At 38.8% G+C, this 23,445-nt stretch overlaps 1 protein-coding gene across 3 annotated transcripts in view; it reads right to left on the reverse strand.

Annotated features, from left to right (window-relative positions):
* LOC129776939 (lachesin-like) overlaps positions 1-21,495 on the reverse strand; it is a 242,462-nt gene extending 220,967 nt beyond the window's left edge. Inside the window, exons 1-2 of one of the 3 annotated variants that reach the window (XM_055782896.1) lie at positions 21,357-21,495; positions 6,370-6,758 (exon numbers count right to left, since the gene is read on the reverse strand). In XM_055782896.1, coding sequence (XP_055638871.1) covers positions 6,370-6,484 — 115 coding nt within the window. In that variant the 5' untranslated portion in view covers positions 6,485-6,758; positions 21,357-21,495. Of the gene's footprint in view, positions 1-6,369; positions 6,805-21,356 lie in introns of all 3 variants that reach the window. The other 2 variants (XM_055782894.1, XM_055782895.1) reach the window with 2 other exon arrangements.
* Positions 21,496-23,445: the final 1,950 nt, after the last annotated feature.

The raw sequence follows: 23,445 nt of genomic DNA on the forward strand, positions 1-23,445 counted from the left end.
AATCTTCATGTATATATTTTCCCCTTCGTACACACTATTTGTCTCCAATGATTCCTCTTCATGATTATGACGATGGTCCCAACGATTCGGCCACGTGGTCAACAATCCGCATCAACTGGATAAACCAGTAATCCACCGGACTATGAAAAATGTTGATGGCAATCGTAGTGACTAGTCCACTTCCACCTTCAAGTGGAAGGAGGAGTAAATCCTCGGACGGAAAACCACAGAAAAGTATACCGAATATCACGTTCCGTCTACCGTTGGCATCATTAGGGCTCAAGTGATGTAATGAATTTTAACACGGATCTCAGCTCGACAGGGAACTCGGCGATTTGCTGTTGATGCCGGATGGCCGGAACTTACTTCGTCGGCGGGACGAGCTGGAGAGGAGCATCAAAGGAAACATCATCGAGGGTGCCGATGATTGAGCCAATTCAGTTCAGATCCGGTCGGATGGATGAGAGTTGTGGCCGTGTGTTGGGTATGAAATGAAAACGTAGTTTACATGTCTCCGGGGATGCATGAGTTCACTTTTCACAAATTCGGTGCGCGAGTTTTTGTTTTGTTGAAATATAATTAGATAAGAGAATAATTCATTAGGTTTGATTCTCGAAATCAGCTTCGTACATTGCTAGTAGGCGGAGACGGGGGTGGAACGATCGAGAATATATGTTTATAAATAGCAGATCTTTAAAACAAGACACGACTCCGATAAAGTTTAGCTCGAGTTCGCCGAAAGGTTCCTGGAATAAACTCATCGTTGTAAACCTCAAAGCAATTATTTTAATTAAGCTTTATCGAATTTCACAACATTTTCAATTTCCGAAACAATTATACTTCCGGCAGCCACTCCAAGTTTTATCCCAGAGGGGTGAGATGGGTGGTTCATTTAATAAACCACGTAGCAGCACTACACACGATGCTTTAGAGCGAAGGCGGTTAGGGTGGAGGGTTCGTACTTTGTAATGGATTACAGAGCTTTGCATATGTGTATGGATAGCCCCGTCGCTTCGCTTATGCTGCGATGTATGTATTTGCCACGCAGATTATAGTTTTTTGAACGGAAAAGAAATATTATAGTTCAGCATTGGAAACCAGAGTCTAATTGACGTGGGACTAGGTCTTTTATGTTTTATTCGAGCTTTCGCCGTTCATACGGTTGGCGATTCCGCTATTGGTCTAGAAGGCAATTTTTCTTCTCTCGAACAGTTCAGAAGGTAGTGTTTCTACAACGTCAACATCGATGTAGATATACAGGGTGGGCCATTTAAAGTGGAAGGATTTGTTTTTGCAATAGTAAAGTAAAGAAGTGGAATTTAAAAAAAAAATTATGAAATTCATTTATTTTGGTCCAAGGAGATTTGTTCTAACTACTTTTTGATTATGATATCTCGTAAATGACCGCCTCTGGCCTTGACCGCAAAATGTGCTCTTTTTTCGGCATTTTCCATCACTTTGCCCAATGTTTCGGCCGATATGGCAGCAATTTCTTGTCGGATATTGTCTTTCAGCGCAGCCAGGGTCCTTGGTTTACCAGTGTATACCTTGGATTTTAAATATCCCCATAAAAAAAAGTCAGGAGGCGTCAAATCAGGTGATCTCGGTGGCCAGTCATAATAGCCGTTTTTCGATATTAATCTTCCGGGGAACATTTCGCGCAATAATTTGGTCGTGGCAGCCGCTGTATGTCATGTAGCGCCGTCCTGTTGGAACCAGTAATTGTCCAATTCATTTTCACGAACAAATGGCAATCAAAAATCGGCCTAACTCTTGCGAACGATGGCGACCTGATGTCGATGGAGTCTCTGCAACACTGGCTCGAACGGCATCAATATTCTCGTCGAAACGTCTTGGTCGTTGTCTGGACAGATGACTGGAATTACCAACACTACCAGACGATATAAATTTGGCATATAATCGACGTATAGTGTTGTCTCCAGGCGATGTTTTAACTTTATTTATATTTTTCCACGCACGTTTAGTTAACACAATTGAGAAGTTATTTTGAATGTACAGCTGAACAATTTCAGCGCGTTGTTTAGGTGTGTATTGTTCTATGGTTAAAATTGTACTGAAATGACGCTTCCAACGCGGTATGACATTTGTTAATCTGACATCTCTGTCAAAAGTTATGGGGTTGCCAGATGCTTCCACTTTAAATGGCCCACCCTGTATTTGGCTTCTTCAGATGATGCTCAAAATCTTCAAAGCCTAATCCTGCTTCCTTAGATTTGTGTATTATTCTGAACATCTATAGCTCGAGAGAGAAAAAATAATGCTGGTTTCTGAATAAATCTGAGTGAATTAGAAGTTTCAGTTTGTTTTGTTCAACTTAACAATCAATAGTAAAAACAGGTTTGTTTATCGAGTCGTTCAAATGATTCAAATTTAGTTTCACTATTTGGTTGCATCTCCAGGTTATGTCTAACGACGAATTCCAGTAAGAGTCATATTGTTGCGGACGAATTCGATATTTTCAATGGCTTGAGCTTCAATATTTCATGAAAAGAGGCAATATCATTTAATATCAGTAAATTTACTCTGGGCTTTGCGAAAGATAACTATCAATGTACAGACCGCAATACGTTTTCCTAACGCAGATTAGACCTATTCCTGTCTTTTCCGTGTTAGGGAAACAACATAATTATGTGGGAAATAAGAAGCTTTATTTTCAACGCTATTTCCTATTCGCTATTAAAACTATAAAAACAAAAACTTCCCATAGGTTTTATAATTAAATTGTAATAGACTGTTAGGTGCATTCGATAGGTACAACAATATGAGGAATCCCCCATGAAATGTCTGAGCAAAAAGCACTCAGAATGGAAAATTTTCGTGATGCGAACAATATCTAGTTTTTTTTTAAATTTGTGTCTCTTATATGTGTTTAGTAGGGTGGCAATGGATGCATGGAAAAAAATTCATCAACGAATTTCAAAAACCGACCATGTACATTTTTTTTCTTGGTCAAAAAAAATGATTTGTGCAAAGTTTCAGCTTAATCGGACATGATTTAGGGGTGCCTCAAAGCGCTCAAAATTTAATTTTTTTCCTCGTCCTCGTTTTGAAAATCTTCGAAGGAGGTGTAAAGAAAACTTGGAAAATCGAAAAAAATTTTTCGATGTCAAATTACTCAAAAATGCATGAAACGTCAAGATCTGGTGTCATCTTGAAAAAAAATTTTGGCCGAAAATCGACCTTTTGGGACTTTTGATGACCTTTGAGAGCTTTGAGGCATCCCTAATCTAAAAATTTTGTACAGGTCATTTTTTTGGGCCAATAAACAAAATGTACACGGTCGGTTCTTGAAATTTGACATGACCATTTCCACTGCCACCCTAGTGTTTAGTAAGTGCCTTAGTAAGAGAAAGGCAAACAATGTTATGTATTAATTGTAACGCTAACCGATAGCTCAGACTGTTGTGTTTTCTCGCCTTAGATCATCGAACATGTGAAAGCAGGACATCACGCTAAATATGTGTGTCAAAATGTAGTGACTCTTTTGACTCAATGTGATACAAAGGATTCATTGAATAAAATAGGTGAGATGGGGAAAAAGTATAATCGTCATCAAGCCATAATTGGGAAGTTATTTGGAAAAAATCAGTAAATTCTGTATGAATCCCAAAAAATCTATGACCTGGAACTACATATTCTGCGTTTCAAAAAGACTGTATAATCTGTGGATATGGTAATCCTCCGTAATTCTTCCTATCCCTTGATCGGTTATGTTAAAGATAATAAAATAATAAAAAGTAATAAAATTTTATATTAGTATTGGAACAATACTGTGGGACGATTCTCGCTTTCACAGTAATGTTCGAGTGCTGGTAAACGCCATTTTGATCTGCTAGAATGATATGATTACTTAATGGTTTATTTTGTCATTCCATGAACTGCATATAAATATTGCACGAAGCTTTGAATGTAATTTCATTTATCAAGCATTGGAATCATTTTGAGTCAATCAAACGCGAGCTTCGTAAGATCAAACGGTTTTACAGGATCCAGTTTTCTTCCAGTTTTTTTGAGAGCAATCTTCCAGATTTTTGAAAAATACTATTGGCAACCCTGGATGCAATCGTATCCAAGAGCATCACTTGTTGCTTTTGCAAAACCACGCAAACCCAACGGTTCTTTTCTGGACAAGCAACAAGTTCGAAATAGTTGAATTTCATGTTGATAACAATTTCATACTCATACTAATGCAATCACACACTAACAAGGAAACCCTTTAGAAATCTTCAGAAATGATTATTCATTCATTCATCGAGAATTGATTCAGATGCAATTTCAAACAAATGATTACAGAGCCAGCCGTAGTCCTACGTCTATCTTGCGGTTATATCACAGATATAACCCACTTCTAGTTTTATTAGTATATTTTTTCATATTAACATTCATTAATTCTTTAATGTGTGTATGTTGTTGAAAATCTATGCACAGTATCATGTTGAAAAGCTAATGAAAATTCGCGAAAATGTTTCTGTATCAATAAAGTTTATTTCAATAAAAAAAAATATCTGCAAACAATGCACAATGGTCCAGGAGATGCATTTAAGTGGAAATTGGCATTTAGAGCTCGACAGTTATTCTCTAGACAAAAACTGTCTTAGACAAAGTTGTTACTCAGTTGTTACTCGCACTCGTTTTTATGTTGTCAGAAATAGGGTGACCAAAATTGTCGATGAAATAAAAAAATCTAACTTTCTTATCTTTATAGGTAGAGGTAAACATAGTTCGACAATTATTTGAGATATCTTTGCAGAACAAAGTTGTTCTCTATCTCTTAAAATAACCGATATAGCGCCTTTTTTCTATGTTACGTTAGGGTCACCATGAAAAAAACTGTTTTTTTTCTTTAACTTTTATATTTCAAATTTCACTCAAACTGTCTTCGAAAAACTTTTAGAGCATACTAATACAAATATTTTTCGATGCAGAACTTGTCAATATCTCAACTTTACTAAAAGTTATTGATATTTCTTCCCAAAAAACACGCTCTTTTCAATTGTTTGTAATTTTTTCTGGGGCAAACATAAAAAATGTTTGTTGACGGAATTTGAAAGAACAGATTTCACTCTATGTAATATGTGATTTAACACAAAAAATAACTATGTTATTTTTTGTGTTTGAGTAAATAAAAATTAAAATCATGAGTTTTTGGATGAAAGCCCATCAATAACTTTGAGCAGGATTAAGAAATTGACAAATGCTGCATCGCAAAATATTGGTATTGATAAGCTCTAAAAGTCGACCATTTTAATGTAGAATTTTAAATATAAAAGTTAGAGTAAAAAAAACCGTTTTTCGTAGTTACCCTAATGCAGCTCAGATAGTAAGCGCTAAAAACAACTTTGTGGGAGTTATATATGATAGAGCGCTCATTTTTATGTTATCAAAAATAGGGTGACCAAAATTGTCGATGAAATGAAAAATCTAACTTTCGTATCTTTATAGAAAGAGATAAACATAGTTTAACAATATTGTAGCTTCAGTTATTTGAATCAACTTTGTAGAACAAAGCATTTTTCTATCTTTTAAAATATTCGATTTAGCGCTTTTTTTCTAAGTTGAATTAGGGTGACCATGAAAAAACGTGTTTTTTCTGCTTTAACTTTTGTATTTCAAATTCTACATCGAAACTGTCTTCATACGACGTTTAGAGCTTATCGATACCAATATTTTGCGATGCAGAACTTGTCTATATCTTCATCCTACTCAAAGTTATTGATGGTTTTTTACCCAAAAACTCATGTTTTCAATTTTAATTTACTCAAACACTAAAAATAACATAGTTTTGAAAATCACACATCATGTAGAGTTAAATATACTCTTTCAAATGCCGCCAATAAACTTCGTTTACGTTTGCCCCAGAAAGAATGACAAACAATTGAAAAGAGCGTATTTTTCGTGAAGAAATATCAATAACTTTGAGTGAGGTTGAGATATCGACAAGTTATGCATCGAAATTTTTTTGTCTTAGTAAGCTCTCAAAGTATTTTGAAGACAGTTTGCATTAGAATTTGGAATATAAAAGTTCACTGTTCGGCCAGTCACTGAAAAAGTCGATGAAATTTCGCAACATCGTAAGTTTAATTAAAATTCGAAATACAAGCAAGTGTTTTTGTTCAAATCCTTTCAGGCTTTCGTTTTCGGATGTCTAGTCAAGGACACCCATTCCGCCGCAGACTAAACTATTCAAGACAACTGGCGTCTCTTTAAGTTGCAAACAGTTTCGTGGTGCAAAGGAAGAGGCGAAAATTTGGTCGAATAAAGCAAATTTCCCCACGTATTATCCCGCACAGCACTGGGGCGATATATAAAAAGTACACTCAAGGTGGGAGGCAAATTGTGGGCTCTTACCGTTCGCAGCAGGTGCTGTCCCTGTTTTGACTGCGCTGTTCGTTGAGACCCTCGTCGTCGTTGCCAGAAGCATGAGGAAGAGGGCCCCGACCGCCTGGTACTCCGTGGGGCTCATCAGCTGTTCCGTGGAGACGGTGTTCTCATATCACACTCTTGCGATCGATTGCGAAAATGGGCACTATTCGATGTTTTTCTTCTCGTTCACGTTCGCTCGCTCACACTGTTTTTTTTTCTATTTTCGAGTTATCTATTTTTCGAACGGGGAAAGCACTTTCGATTCCAAATGTTTTGGGATGAAAATATTTAAAGCACTTCACACTGTTATTTACACTTTTTTCGCTAGTACATCTGTATGTTCAACGGTTTAATAGTTCGTATGCGCGATTTCACTACTCTAAGAAAGAAGAGAATCCATCTAGACGTCTCGAAATTAACCTGTAATTAAGAGGTTCAAGAACCTCCGCCATAGCGAGATATAGCGAACGAAGCGAAGAGTTCAACTGCATAGCGTAGAGGACATTTCGGTTCGTCGTCACAGTTCTTCATCAATTAAAATTTCATTAAAATCACTCGAAGGGAAACACGGTTTAATGCATTCGCCGAAGAAAGCGGAGAAAGTGGCACGAGCAGGGTCGCAGTTTGTCGTTTGTCGGATGAGAGGGAATTTCTCGAACTCAAATCTTTCGGATTCGGTTTAGATTTTTTCAAACGTCGTAGATGTAGCAGCGATGCTTTTTCCGGCAGATGTATTTAAATATTCATCCGGAAACGAGAGATGTAGCGAGAAGGACGAATGAGAAGCTCATTTAAATTAACGTTAGATAAACTTGTGCCTGTTTCGATGCTGAGAATTGAGCTGCTATTTCATGTGTTTCTTAGCAGTTTAGGAAACACAAAAATAACGATGTTTGAATTCTAAGTAACCCTAATTGTAATGAACTATCTTATGTTTGATTGATGTTTAGACAAGCATAATGTTGTATTTATTCATATTTTTATAATATATAAGTACAGCGCGGACTCGATTAAATACAGTTTCGGATTTATTTTCACAGTATTCCATTCCATGCCAGGCCGATATAGTGGATCTCAGATTTTCGTCGAAAGTGGTAGTTTTGTTCTTCATCGCAAATTATTAGACCCGTATTTTTTTTTATTTTTTTGTTAGGGTTACCGTTTTTATTTTAGGGTGGTCCGATAATTCAATTTTTCGCATTTTTACCAAAAATGACTCTTTTCAAAAATTCATAACTTTCGAACCACTGGACTAATTCAGATGTTCGACATATTAATTAAAGCCAATTAGCTGGTCTTTTTTGAAAAAATACTAGAGTAGCAGAAAATTCGAATTATGTTTTCGTTATTATTGATTGTATTCGTTTTTTATAGTTTTCATGGTCTCGGACCGAAGGCGCTATATTTTTTTCTGGAAAGCTGAGGATTTTTCACACAACATGTCTCGAAACCAAGGAGGCGTTTTTTTCGTTTTTGAGTTATTACTTTTCAAAGTTACCCGATGGTCTGAAAAATCTTTTTTTTCCAATTTTCTCCACTTCAAAAAATCATAGCTGTTGATCCACTGAACCGATTCAGATGATCGGCATATCAAATTAAAGTCTTATTTGAAAAAATATTACACTCTGAATAAAAATGGATTTTGTTTTCGTAATTATTAATAATATTGGTTTTTTATAACTTACATCGTTTCGGGCGCCATATTTTTTTATGTTTTTTCTTCCTGAAAGCTGAGGTTTTTTCACATAATATATCCGAATACCAGAGAGGTGTTATTTTTCGTTTTTCGTTATTATTTTTCAAAGTAACATGTTTTCAGTTTTCGTTCAATATTTCTATGCGAATAGACTGAATGTATGCGACTATAATCCAATTAATTGGCAAATGTGTTATTTTTTCAAAAATGCGAAAAAATGGATTTTTCGGACCACTCCAAAATGGAAATGGTCACCCTAATGAAAAATTAAAAAAAATACGAGTCTAATATTTTGCAAAAAAAGAACAAAACTACCACTTTTCATTAAAATCTAAGAACCACTGAGGTTTGGCATGAAATGGCTGTATAATCGAATCCTTTACTGCCGTTCTACGCATAGTTGTCCCATTATCCAAAATCAGCAACTGAGAAAAACGCAATCAAAGCTTTCTCGCATATTTGTCTACCAAAAGCTTTAAGCATTTCAATTTAGCAATACCATTCTTCGCCGATTGCCCGAAGTAACCAGACGAAGGAAAGTCGCGTCCAAGTTCCGTTATCGGTTACCGCGTGATTGTTGTTTTTTTGCCGCTGAAGAGTTCATTTCACTATCTGGATAGTGAGTGAAGTGCCCTGCCTGCAAGTGGATAAAGGCTTTCATCCTCGGAAAGCCAAGCATTGGTTTTTGTTTTGTCGCTGCTTCGCCGACATTGGAGATTTCGCCGAGTCATCGTGCCAACAGTGACAGTGCGGGTAAGCTTTCACCGACGACTGTGTGTAGTGGTGTCGTAGGCACATTCCCACCACCAACGAGCTTTCAGCACGCTCCCGTTCATCTGCACTGGAGTGCGTTCATAGGTGAATAAGATTGAATATACTGAGAGAAAATATTTAATAATTATAAGTTTTTTTTTTTTTGTTTTTGTGAATTATTTTATTGTGAAATATTGTTTAAAAAAATACTTAGAATATAAGTGAAAATTTAAAATGGCAGAGAGTGGGGGACCTTCGGATATGGAGGTCTCTGACTCTAGTTCCCTCCTAACAGATAAAAAAAAGTCACTCAAACGTGTTCCAAATACGGAAGATACTTCTTCTGGGGACGAGTCAGCTAACCCTACCAAGCCTCCCTCCAAAAAACTAGCAAATCTCCCATCTGCCCTTAACGATCCCACTCTACCTTCAACCTCGTCTTCTCCCTCTGTTCTTCCCGCTCCTTCTCAACCTTCGCCTTCCCACTCTCAATCCCCGTCCTCGCCTTCCCCCCCTGTTATTCCCACTCCCCGTGTAAAGGTCTATCCAGAAGATGCGCCCGGAACTGGTCCCTGGGTTGTTTTCTTCAGGCCTAAGCCAAATGGAAAGGCGTTGAGAGTCATGCAGATCGCGAAAGATCTGGCAAGGTATACCTCCGTTTCGGAAATTTCGAAGGTTAGACCAAACAAATTGCGAGTTGTCGTGAATGATCGAAAAGACGCAAACAAGATTGTTGTCGATCAGCATTTTACAATTGAGTATCGGGTCTACATACCCTCTCACATAGTCGAAATTGAGGGTGTGATAACCGAAACGGGCTTGACGTGCGAATACATTACGAGTGAAGGTACCGGCCGTTTTAAAAAACTGCCCTCGACGACTGTTAAGATCTTGGGTTGCCGCCAGCTCGGAACAGTCTCCCATGAAGGAGAAGAAAAGAAATTTACGCCGTCCAACTCGTTTCGAGTCACCTTCGCTGGTTCAGCTCTCCCTGACTACGTGATGGTAGATAAATTGAGGTTAGCCGTGCGACTTTTTATTCCAAAGCCAATGACTTGTCTAAAGTGCAAGTCAGTTGGTCACACGGCTGCTTATTGTGCCAATAAAGAACGATGTGCCACTTGCGGAGAACAACATGAGGGGAAATCCTGCAGTGCGACTGAGCATAAGTGTCCATATTGCGGGGGATCCCCACACGTGCTCTCAGCTTGTGAAACATACAAGGCTCGCTGGGAGAAACAGAAGCGCTCTTTGAGGGAACGCTCTAAACGCACTTTCGCAGAAATTTTGAAGGGCGCTTCTCCACTGGCTCAAGAACAACAACCAATCAATACACACAATGTCTTCGCTACTTTGCCAGTTGACGAAATGGAAGCGGATACAGCTAACGGGGGCACGCCGTTTATTTCTCAAGGGAATCCCCGGCGCAAAAATGTGACTACTCCCAAAGTTCAAGGACAAGTCCCTCCGGTGATACCCCCTGTTAGCTTGCCCAAAAAATCGAGTGCAGCGGATAAGCAAAATCAGGTCCCTCCTGGCCTCCGTGGTAATAGTTCACCTTCGAACGACCCAGCACTCGAGGGGACATCAAAAACCCCAACTGTCCCTGTTTTTCCGTCAAGTTCAACTTCCCAATCGGGATTTATAAAGTTGTCTGACCTTGTGGATCAAATCTTCACGTGTTTTAATGTTTCCGACTCCATCAGAACCATTGTCACCGCAATGCTTCCAGTACTAAAGACAATTTTGCAGCAATTGATGCAAACATGGCCCCTCCTTGCAATGATTATCTCTCTTGATGTCTAATTTAAATAGAGAGGTCGGAGATATCACTGTTTTACAGTGGAATTGTCGTAGTCTTATCCCTAAATTGGATACATTCAAATTTCTAATTCATAAACTCAATTGTGATGTTTTTGCTCTATCCGAAACCTGGCTCTCTTCTCAAAATGATCTCTCTTTCCACGATTTTAATATAATACGCTTGGACCGTGATGACAGATACGGAGGGGTACTATTGGGGATCAATAAGTGTCACTCATTTTTTAGAATTGACCTTCCACCTACTGGAGGGATCGAAGCTGTTGCTTGTCATGCAAACATCAGAGGCAAAGACCTCTGTATAGTCAGCTTGTATTGGCCTCCGAGAGCTGCGGTTAGCCGCAAGCAACTTGTTGACATGTGCTCACTCCTTCCTGAGCCACGATTAATATTGGGAGACTTCAACTCTCACGGAACTGCCTGGGGGGAACAGTACGACGACAATCGTTCATCGTTGATATATGACCTTTGTAACAGCTTCAATATGACCGTTTTGAACACTGGGGAAACAACACGTGTACCTAAACCTCCTGCTAAACCAAGTGCTCTTGACCTCTCGCTTTGCTCGAATTCACTATCGTTAGATTGCAAGTGGAATGTAATCCAGGATCCCAACGGTAGTGACCACTTGCCAATCAAAATTTCTATCACCAATGGGTTGAATTCTTCTGAATCAATAAACATGGCATACGACCTCACAAGACACATTGACTGGAAAAAATATGCGGACGCGATTGCTCTAGCCATCAATTCCAGAGATGGTTTGCCTCCATTGGAGGAGTATAACTTCATTTCTCGTTTGATCTATGACAGCGCGGTTCGCGCTCAAACGAAACCCATCCCAGGTTCCACTATTCGTCGAAGGCCTCCCAATCCATGGTGGGATGGCCAGTGTTCCAAGCTTTATGGAGATAAATCGAATGCATTTAAAGCTTTTCGGAAACGTGGAACCCCTGAAAATTTTCAGAAGTATTTGGACCTTGAAAATCAATTTAAAAACTTGATCAAAGGGAAAAAACGTGCTTATTGGCGAAATTTCGTGGGAGGTTTGTCACGAGAAACGTCAATGAAAAAATTATGGAAAGTGGCTCGAAACATGAGAAATCGCTCTTCATCCAATGAAAGCGAGGAATATTCACATCGATGGATTTTTAATTTTGCACGAAAGGTTTGTCCCGATTCCGCTCCAGTGCAAAGAATTATTCGAGATATACCACAAGATAGGTGCGATCTTGATTCCGAGTTTTCGATGGTAGAATTCTCTCTTGCTCTCCTTTCATGTAACAATTCTGCTCCGGGATCGGATAGAATTAAGTTCAACTTGCTGAAAAATCTCCCTGATGTGGCGAAACATCGCTTGTTGAATTTATTCAATCGGTTTCTGGAGCATAATATTGTTCCAGATGATTGGAGACAAGTACGAGTTATAGCTATTCAAAAACCCGGAAAACCCGCGTCCGACTTCAATTCGTACCGCCCAATAGCAATGCTGTCTTGTATACGGAAATTGTTGGAGAAAATTATCTTGTTTCGCCTTGATCGATGGGTTGAAACGAATGGCCTACTCTCAGATACACAATATGGGTTCCGCAGGGGCAAGGGGACGAATGATTGTCTTGCGTTGCTTTCTTCAGAAATTCAACTGGCTTACGCCGAAAAAAAACAAATGGCTTCAGTATTCTTGGACATAAAGGGGGCCTTTGATTCTGTTTCAATAGAGGTTTTGTCAGACAAATTACAATCTCGGGGTCTGCCGCCTCTATTGAATAATATGTTATATAACTTGCTTTGTGAGAAACATTTGAACTTTTCTCACGGAGATTCGGCAGTAAGTCGGGTCTCTTACATGGGACTCCCCCAGGGCTCATGTTTAAGCCCCCTTTTGTACAACTTCTACGTAAGCGACATTGACAATTGCCTTACACAAAATTGCAGCCTAAGACAACTTGCAGATGATGGAGTGGTGTCTGTCGTAGGATCAAATGAATCCGACCTGCAAGAATCCTTACAAGATACTTTGAACAATTTTTCAACCTGGGCCATTGGGCTAGGGATCGAATTCTCCACGGAGAAAACAGAGATGGTGGTTTTTTCTAGGAAGCATAAACCAGCAAAACCAAAGCTTCAACTTTTGGGTAAACCGATCACTCATGCTATGTCATTCAAGTATCTTGGGGTCTGGTTCGACTCTAAATGTACTTGGGGGGCCCATATTAGGTATCTGAGTAAAAAATGTCAACAAAGAATAAACTTTCTCCGTACAATTACCGGCACCTGGTGGGGAGACCATCCCGAAGATCTTATAATGTTGTATCGAACAACTATTCTCTCAGTGATGGAGTATGGCAGTTTCTGTTTTCAATCAGCTGCCAAAACACACCTCATTAAACTCGAGCGAATTCAGTATCTTTGTCTCCGTATCGCGTTGGGATGTATGCCCTCAACGCATACCATGAGTCTCGAGGTTTTGGCAGGCCTACTCCCACTAAAAGATCGCTTCAATTTATTATCTCTTCGGTTCCTCATCCGGTGTAAGGTTATGAACCCATTGGTGATCGGAAATTTTGAGCAGCTGATCGAGCTAAATTTTCATTCTGGATTCATGAGCTCATATCATGAATTCGTCTCCATGCAGGTTGATCCTTCTTCGTATATTCCCAACCGTGTTTGTTTTCCTGACTACATCAATTCCTCTGTGCATTTTGATCTGTCCATGAAGCAGGATATCCATGGAACATCAGATTATCTTCGATCGAGGATCGTTCCAACGATCTTCGATGCAAAGTATGGGGATATCAATTGTGATAATATGTACTTTACTGATGGGTCCTCTATGAATGAGTCCACAGGATTTGGAGTGTTCAACGAATTTTTTAGCACCTCACACAGTCTTCAGAATCCTTGCTCAGTGTATATTGCTGAATTGGCAGCGATACACTGGGCGCTGGACAGCGTCGCCTCACGACCTGTTGAACACTATTACATTGTAACGGATAGTCTTAGCTCTGTCGAAGCTATCCGTTCAGTGAGGCCGGAAAAGCACTCGCCGTACTTCCTTGAGAGAATACGAGAAATTTTGAGTGCTTTATCCAGACGCTGTTATGTCATTACCTTTGTCTGGGTCCCTTCACATTGCTCAATTCTGGGTAATGAGAGGGCTGACTCATTAGCAAAGGTAGGTGCAATTGAAGGCGATATTTATCAGCGTCAAATCGCCTTCAATGAATTTTATTCTTTAGTCCGCAAAAATACCATAGTTAACTGGCAACGCAAATGGAACGAAGATGAATTGGGCCGGTGGCTCCACTCGATTATCCCTAAGGTTAGCCTCAAACCATGGTTCAAAAGTCTGGACTTGAGCCGGGACTTTATTCGCACCTTCTCCCGACTCATGTCCAATCACTGTTCGTTAGATGCGCTACTCTTTCGTATTAATCTTGCCGACAACAATCTTTGTGTTTGTGGCCAAGGTTACCACGACATCGAGCACGTTGTTTGGTCGTGCGAGCTGTATCTTGCCGCCAGATCGAATTTAGTAGTCACCCTTCGGGCCCGAGGAAGGCAGCCCAATGTGCCGGTGAGAGACGTGTTGGCTCGGTTAGACCTTGATTACATGTCCCAAATATATGTATTCCTTAAAGCTATCGATCTTCGTGTGTGATTGTCCTTATACCCTTAGTTTTTCCTTTTCCTTTTCCTTTGTGAGAGATCGGATCCCTTCTTAAGAATAAGATGAAATGTAAATACATATTAGATATAAGATAGGTTTAAGAATTGAGTGTGATGAGTGTGATTGAGAGTGTGATTGAGAGTGTGAGTGTGATCAATGTCAACATATCCTCATATCCCCTCCTTTTCCTGAAGAAAATATGTCACCCTTCTAAACTCGAGTTGACCGCGAGTAATCGGTTTCCTATATTATTAACATTAGAATTAAGGAAAAATGTATATATACTAGTAACAATACAGTAAGGAGTTCGGCTCCTTTAAACCTATGTAACTGAGCCTGTAAAAATAAACGATTTAAATAAAAAAAAAAAAAAAAATTTAGCAATACACCGGATTTTTTTTTTATAAGCACTATACTATTGTTTAATGAAATGTGATGAGATTCCCCCACTGAATCATTACTAGATTACGTGTTTAAAAATTCATGGTGGAACTGTTATGCATAGAATATCAACATGAGACAATTGAACTTGATGTTTTTTGATATACTGGGAACAAACAATATTTTTTTGTGTTTTTTCCGAAAGATTATGCATAAAAACATCGTTTTATGAAGAAATGACTGATCTGTAACACCTTCGCAGAATATAAATCTCATTGTTATTAGGCATTCGCTAACAAGGTGTTCTGTTAAACTTTTTCTTATTTGTTTGAGAATTAATTCGTTCTTCCGAACCAGAAAAGAGTGCATTAGGCCTGCTGAAAGTGTGACATGAAATTCTTGTACTTGAACCGACTTATTCGATATGGATCCACAAAAAATACATGGCGGGATAGTTATGAATAGAATATCAACATGGGACAATTGAGCTTGATGTTGTTTTTTTTTAGAAGTTGGGAATAAACAATATGTTTTTTTTGTGTTTTTCCGTAAGATTATGCATAAAACCAACGTTTTGTGAAGAAAAGTGAAAATCGTCAAAAAGTAACATGGGACAACTATGCGTGGAACGGCAGTGTGTATAATCGTGTCAAAAAAAGATTTTTTTTAATCGGGTTTTTATGCATATGTTTTTCGTGTTTTGAATATAAAAGAAGAATTTAATTTTTGATTCATCCCCTTAAAGTTATAAAATACCTTTCTCATATAAAAAATCCGGATTCATTCGGGGTTTTAGAAATCACTATTTTTGAATGAAAAAATTCGAATTTTCAAGTAGATGTTGCATTTATCATTGTTTAAGTTCACTGTCATCATATTGATCCATTCATAATTTAGGCTTTTTTCAGAATATTGCCTTTTATTGGACATTTTAAAAGTGTTCACCTCAACACATTCAACATAGAGAAACTTTATTTCTGACATGTGCGAAGGACACAATAAACAAACTGCAGCGCCCCAAGCGGTTAACATAGAAATCATGTGGACAAAATAATATTAATTAATTGGACAACTCATGATCAGAATTGAGGTCATCGAAATGCGTTAATTTAATTAGTTTTTAGTTTTGTAAATCTGATACAAATGGTGTGCAAGCATGATGTTTACAATATTTGCGAGTGTTATAATACAGAAAAGGTCTAGGTAACGGTACTCGGTATAAACAAAATATTATTAGCGTTAAAAGATCTTTTTCGAGATAAAATAATTCCGACCGGTTAATATAAAATTAAGGAACTTTTTTTTTATGACAGATTTGAATTACTACTAAGTTTAATTGGCCCATCATGCTGGGAAGACTGTATTTCGAGTCAGAGACGTCGTGAGGAGTGTGACGACGATTGGTGCACTTTCTGGGCTGGTGGAATCGTTGGCCCGTTTTCATTGAAAATTATTCCGAACAGAGCGGAACAGTTATTAAAAACCATTATAGACCATGATCTCCAACTTTTTTGTACCACAATCTAGTGACCTTGATCTGGAGGAGCTGTGGTTTCAGGAAGACGGCGTGGTACACAGTGGTCCCTGAGAAAATTTAGGCGGCCAAAACCCAAAAAATGAAATTGCATAAAAAAATCATATAGTCTATCCTATATTGTACGATGTTCAAGGCATCTAGGATCACGTGTTTCACCCCATTCCGCCCGCACATCATTACCCTGACAACGCGATAAGATACCAGTTTCTCATGCTCGCCGTTGCCAATATTTCGCGTGTGTTTTTCTAACATGTATTTTGGTAAAGTTTTTGAACGATTTTTTTGGCTCAATATGTTTCTTGAAGCATTTTTAACGGAAAATTTGCGTTTGTTGTTAGTTTTAAAATTCGGTTGGTTGTAGAATGTGTTATCTGCACACAAAGTAAGTACTATCTTGGAAGTTTAATTTTGCTTCGGATGAACTTTTAAAAAATGCCCCGCATTTTCCCGCAAAACTTTTTTAATGAAAGTGTTCCTCAAAGTGTCTCCTATCACTCAGCACTTCCCCTTTTTCGATTTTTTCTCAATATCAACTCGAAATGTTAATGTTAATTAGAAATAACTGTTGTTTGAAGTTGTGCCTTTTCATTAATAATGTGAATATTTTTTTGTGGATATAGCCTCCTAGTTATGTAATAAGAGTTTGTTCGATCTTTTAAGAACAACTGGGCAGGATATAACTGCCTCAACTCCTGTGAGGAATTAATTAAACGACTTCGTTATAGGAAAAACAAATTTAACCAATTTCGTCAACTTTGCAAGCGCTTCTACGAAAGAAAATTGGGAGATTTTTAGTAAATTAGTAGCGAAATGGGGCTCTACAAACAATATGGTGGACCGATTTTCAAATAAAGAAGATGCATGGCTGATGTTAGAATTTGTAATTCCTTCAAAAACTGGTAATTGTAGTATTTTCTTATTATAAATGGTGCTTTTAAAATATTACATTAGGCTGTCAAAACAGTCCTGCGGTATTTCCGCGAGGTGTCGTTGTAAGCGCGTAGTTCTAGTTGTATTCATTGTATCGAGTCATACTATAGCTTGTTGGAAAGGTATAATATAGTCCTTGACAGTGTTTTGTTTGGTTAAGTCGTTCGTGAGTTATAGTGTCGCAAATATGGAGCAAAATAAAGAGAAAATCCGACATATTTTACAGTACTACTATGACAAAGGCAAAAATGCATCTCAAGCTGCCAATAAAATTTGTGCAGTTTATGGACCCGATACAGTTTCCATCTCCACCGCACAACGATGGTTTCAACGTTTTCGTTCTGGTGTAGAGGTCGTCGAAGATGCGCCACGCTCCGGAAGGCCTGTCGTCGAAAATTGCGACAAAATCGCTGAATTAGCCGAGAAAGACCGGCATAGTAGCAGCCGTAGCATCGGCCAAGAGCTGGGGATAAGTCATCAAACCGTTATTAATCATTTGAAGAAGCTTGGATTCACAAAGAAGCTCGATGTATGGGTGCCACACACGTTGACGCAAAAAAACATCTTTGACCGTACCGACGCATGTGAATCGCTGCTGAATCGCAACAAAATCGACCCGTTTCTGAAGCGGATGGTGACTGGCGATGGAAAGTGGGTCACTTACGACAACGTGAAGCGCAAACGGTCGTGGTCGAAGCCCGCTGAAGCGGCTCAGACGGTGGCCAAGCCCTCATTAACGGCCAGGAAGGTTCTGCTGTGTGTTTGGTGGGATTGTCAAGGAATAATCTATTATGAGCTGCTTCCCTATGGCCAAACGCTCAATTCGGACCGGTACTTCCAACAACTGGACCGCTTGAAGGTAGCACTCATGGAGAAGAGGCCATCTTTGATAAACAGAGGCCGCATTGTCTTCCATCAGGACAACGCCAGGCCACACACTTCTTTGGTGACGCGCCAGAAGCTCCGGGAGCTCGGATGGGAGGTTCTTTTGCATCCGCCGTATAGTCCGGACCTTGCACCAAGTGACTACCACCTGTTTTTGTCCATGGCGAACGAGCTAGGTAGTCAGAAATTAGCCTCAAAAGAGGCCTGTGAAAATTGGCTATCCGAGTTTTTTGCCAATAAGGAAGCGAGCTTCTATAACAGGGGTATTATGAAGTTGGCATCTCGTTGGGAACAAGTCATCGAACAAAACGGCGCATATTTGACTAAAACAGATGATTGTAACTAATTTTATGAACAAATGAAAATTCAAAAAAATACCGCAGGACTTTTTTGACAGCCTAATATAAGTTACAATATTTCTTATGTTATTTATGGATTGCCGCACCGGGTAGTGAAAATGGTTCATCTCTAGGAGGGAGGCCTGAAAAAAATTACGAAGAATGTAAAAAAATGTAAATTTTTAACTTCACCCCATTGCCCCTCCCCTCCTTTCGGTTTTTTGGTGAAACAGAGTTGAAAAATGAACTCAGCGTATCTGAAAACCCCAGTATACCATTGGATCTGAGTTTTGGCCGCCTAAATTTTCTCAGGCGACCAGGTGTGGCACCGCGTGTTCTGCAACTATTTAATGAAAAGAAGTGTTCGGCGAACGAATGATTCTGCCAGAAGGATCCGTTGATTGGTTTTCAACGTTAAAGAATACATTGTAATGTATTCAATACTTTCTAATGTAGAGGTTGTGGGAGCAAATTGGTCATGAGGGACAAAGTGGTCACCTGCTTGTTCGGTAGTATAACTATCGACTATAGATGCCTTATGTTTGAAGAATTTAATGACTTTTGAGCCACCCTGTAATTCAATAATGCTGTCGCATTTCAAAATATAAATAAAAATCAAAATATAAATAAAAATCAGGTCTTTTTTTTGGCTAATAAACAAAATGTAGATGGTCGGTTCTTTGAATTCGACAATTTTTTTCCATACCTTCATTGCCTCTCTCCCAAATGGTCGACTTTCGGCCAAAAATTATTTTTCGAGATAACACCAGATCTCGACGTTTCATGCATTTTTAAGTCATTTGGCATCGAAAAAAAATTTCGATTTCCCAATCTTCCTTTACTTTGATCGCTTTGAGGCAACCCTAAATCATGTTCGATTGAGCTGAAACTTTGCAAACATCATTTTTTTGGGGCCAATAAACAATACGTACATGGTCTGTTTTTGAAATTTGACGTGACCATTTTCGCTGCCACCCTAATGTACCTACTATATCAAATATTATTTGAATAAATTTGGACGAAAAAAAACGCATAAATCTATCCCATTTAGCTTGATATGTGCGATTGACCACGATTTTTCGATTCTAATGATGAAAAGTGTACTATTTTTATATATATATTTTTTATAGTAAAAGCCGTTAGCTATCTTGAACAACAATGAGTTGAACTATAATATTCTTCGAGAAACTGGAATTGAAGCGGTATGTGAACGCTGGAAATGGGTATATTCCTTAGGGGGACCACTATGCTCCCACTTCCCCAATTCAAGATGTTCATATATTTCGAAACTGTCAATCAGTGATAATAGAAAAGCATTGAGTCATAATTCTAAAATATGCTAAATATTAATTGTATGAATATTCCGCATGAAATTCAGTGTCACACTCAGAACACTGTGTGTGTCTAATTAAGTTCCTAATAGTCTTAAACCATATCTTAGCAACCAGATATACCAACTATGTGTTAATATTTTATTTATAGAAAATTTTCTCTGGTGTACTATCTGACAAAAGTTCTTTTATTTTGTTTGTCATATAATAAACATATATGTATTTTTCGGAAAGACGTTTTTATGTAATGTTCAAATCTTAACGTACATCAAAGTAAATAAATTGAATTGAATTAAGTGTAATATTGCAGTTGATGTGTACGGCGATAATATGGGAGTTTTCAAATTGCATAAATATTTTTGGGAGATAGAGAGATGCTCGATGATATTGTGCTAAGTCACAAGTCATTGATCGCCCCTCACTTTTAAACTTAAAAGCGCATATGTTTTCTGAATTATTTGCCGTTTTCACTTGATTTGGCACGCTGTTACTTTTTTCCCAAAAATTAAGACAACATAAAAATAACATTATTTGATGACATAAAATCTGTTCACCATTTCGCCATTTCTCGACAAATACAAAAATAAATAAAATAACACTGTGTATGTATGACACGAAACACTATATTACGTAATAAGTTAATTCTGGGATATTCATGCTCGGAACTATTCCGGGTAGCAAAAATAGTGCAACGGATTATAATGCTATTCATAAATCACTTGTAAGGCGCACAAGAGATGTAATAGGAACAACTGTCAAATGAATTTCCGGCTCGAATATACACTCTCAAAGAGGTACTACTGGATTTGTTTTGCACAACTGGATCCGGTTGACACACCGCTAGTGTTATGGTGAGCACGTGGTATGCCCTCTCCTACGCCACGTTGAAATCACACGGTCACACGGAGTGGTTGGGTGCCCTGTCGGAGCGTTGGCTTTGCCATTTTTCACTCTCTGCATTTAATTAGAATCCAAAAGCTGCCGGCATATAAATAAACCCTGATAAATGGCCTCAACTAGTGAAACCACCGGGCGCCACCGATGGCACGTAGAGTTGGCACCGTAAAAGTATCCTCTGATGTGCCCGGTATCGGCATTGTTTAGGATCACCCAGACGCCGACAACATGGTTTAAATATTTAAATTCACTCTAGATTGTATGCTGCACTGAAAACACAAACACTCGGATGGCGGATAACGAGCTGGTTTCTCTCCCAGTATTCATATTCCTTCACGTTTGAAGTGGGGTTGGATTGAGTGGAGGCCCCTCCCTCCGGTTCCCAGCTCGTAATCCTTGTTTTGTAACGTAGCGTGACACATTATGCGTAACAGGAAAACTGTAAACAAAACTATATGCAAACGTTCGCGAAGCTTATTCTAGTTCCATAAAAGCGGTTGATGGCACTCAATTTCGCACTTTATACAACTACAAGTTTCAGCGCACTGTAAAGATTCTGTTTATTTCACAAAATTATGGTTACACAACGTGGGTCGTCTTCTGGTCAAGGTCGCCCCACATAACATCAACACTATGCACCGGTCGTCGAAGAATTTGAATAAAATAAACAAATCCAGCACTGCATCGAAGACCCAAGTCGAACCATTTGACACAATCTAGGCTCTTTACGTACCAACGGGAACAATCGAACTGACGCCGGACGAATCTTAATAAAAACTGAACCGAAAACATAATTTCTATTGCGATAACATCACGGGGTGTATTCAGCGCCAAGGAAAGGCTTTTCCCAGCAAATAGCATCAGTAGCAGATGCTCGTTATTGTCAGCTGCTACTGGATTTCGCCTTCGCAGACAACCATTCACCCACCGCCACCCCACATTCGAAGTATGTAAGCACCCAAATGCCTAGCGGTGGGGTTTACGGTTCCTCCGGTGGGGATGCCTCCCCTTCGTGGAGGGGAAATCCGATGATGCTTCTCTCGCGCTCGGGATTGTGCTCTTGCTCATTTCATCAGGGAAAATCCTCTCCCATTTGGGAGGGAAATCGGTCACATCTCATGAGACTCTCTGTTTACACGTTGCTCGCTGCCGCGGCTTGCGAGCACGAGAATCATCGACCAATCGCAGTGTTTTCCTGATGCGCTTCGTCCGAAGTTGGTTGAATGGTGCTCAGCATATATTTAAGCATTGACATGTGCAGGGAAACTTGGCACGAATCAGCTGAGATGTTAGTGTTTGGAAAGGTGGAATATTCCATCGTTCTTCGATAACGTAATTCTCGATACAGGAATTGTTGTTTCAATGTTCAATCAATAAGGAATTGTAATTGTGGAAAAACATGTTTAAAAACAATTCTACATTTTTATCCCAGTGAAAGTCGGGTGCTGTTGGATTCAGACGAAAGTAATTTTGATTTCTCTGTTGAATCAGTCGAATCCCTTTGATGACCTCTTGCTACAATTTTATGAACTCCATGATTTCTAGTGATTTGTGTTAGTAAAACATTCAATTAAGTGCGATTTCAAAATCTGTAGTTGTCGCCGAATTTGAAATTATTGAATCGTTTAAAAGTGTGCTCCCATAGCCAAGTGGTTAGCGTCATGCATCATCATGTCGAGGGTTCGGGTTCGATTCCCGTTATGGCCGGGGGATTTTTGGTCACATTAAAATTTTTATCCGAATTGCACTGTGATCACGCGTATTCTAGAGAGCTTGTCGCTCTCAGAATACATTCAAGACGTTCTAACTGTTAACTGTTATCTAGACGAAATTCCAATTAAGTAGGGGAATCAGGGTAAAACCGACAAGAATTTCCAAGACCTCCCATGTTTCGTCGACCTCAATTCATTAGAAAATCTCTTTTTTACTCTACATGAACCATTCTACAGTATCTGTTGATTATTTTTTTGAGTAAAACTCGAATTTTGATAGAATACAAAAATTAATGTTTTAAATGAATAAATGAGAGTGCGAGTAAGATCGACACCCTGGCGGGATGAAACCGACACCTTTAGAGAAACGCATGAAAACTTGTCACAATAATTCCAAAGTACTCAGAGGCTATCAATATGCATATGTGTAAATTTCAGGAGGGGAGAGAGAATATTTGCAAATGATACGTAACTCGATTGCAAAAATTTTGAATGGTAAAAATCAAACAAATTAATTTATTTCGACTGCAAACAATAGTTGTTCACTGTTAGCTTATTGAATCCCTTAGCTCTCGCTGCTGATGTAGTTCCAGGTTTGCGAAACGAATTATTTGAATTCCAGGCAAGGAATTTCAGCCAGCAATTATCTTTTTCTTATTGGAAGGGTGTTTCACATTGTTTGGAAAAATCAGAGAGTGTCGGTTTTTAGCCAGATTTCCCCTACTAACAAAAATCACGGATGTAATAACTACATTAAGACGGCTAAAGGTCCACTGGGAACGTTAGCGCCATTCAAGAAAAAGAGTTCATTTAAAAAGTAACCGCGGTTATTTGTTAAATTTTTGAATTTTTGAGAAAATCGGAAATTAGAGTTTGAATTTTCTAGATTTTTTTTTTATATTGGCCATTATCTGTCTGTCTGTCTGTCTGATTCTTATGGACTCGGAAACTACAGAACCGATCGACATGAAAATAAGTATGTAGTGGTTTTTGGGGTCGGGGAAGGTTCTTATGATAGTTCGAGACCTCTCCCCCCCTCTCTAAGGGAGGGGCTGCCATACAAATGAAACACAAATTACTCGAGAATTAATCAAGCAAACGAAACCAAAT

The sequence above is a fragment of the Toxorhynchites rutilus genome, chromosome 3 (assembly GCF_029784135.1).
Source record: "Toxorhynchites rutilus septentrionalis strain SRP chromosome 3, ASM2978413v1, whole genome shotgun sequence".
In the NCBI taxonomy this organism is placed as follows: Eukaryota; Metazoa; Arthropoda; class Insecta; order Diptera; family Culicidae; genus Toxorhynchites; species Toxorhynchites rutilus.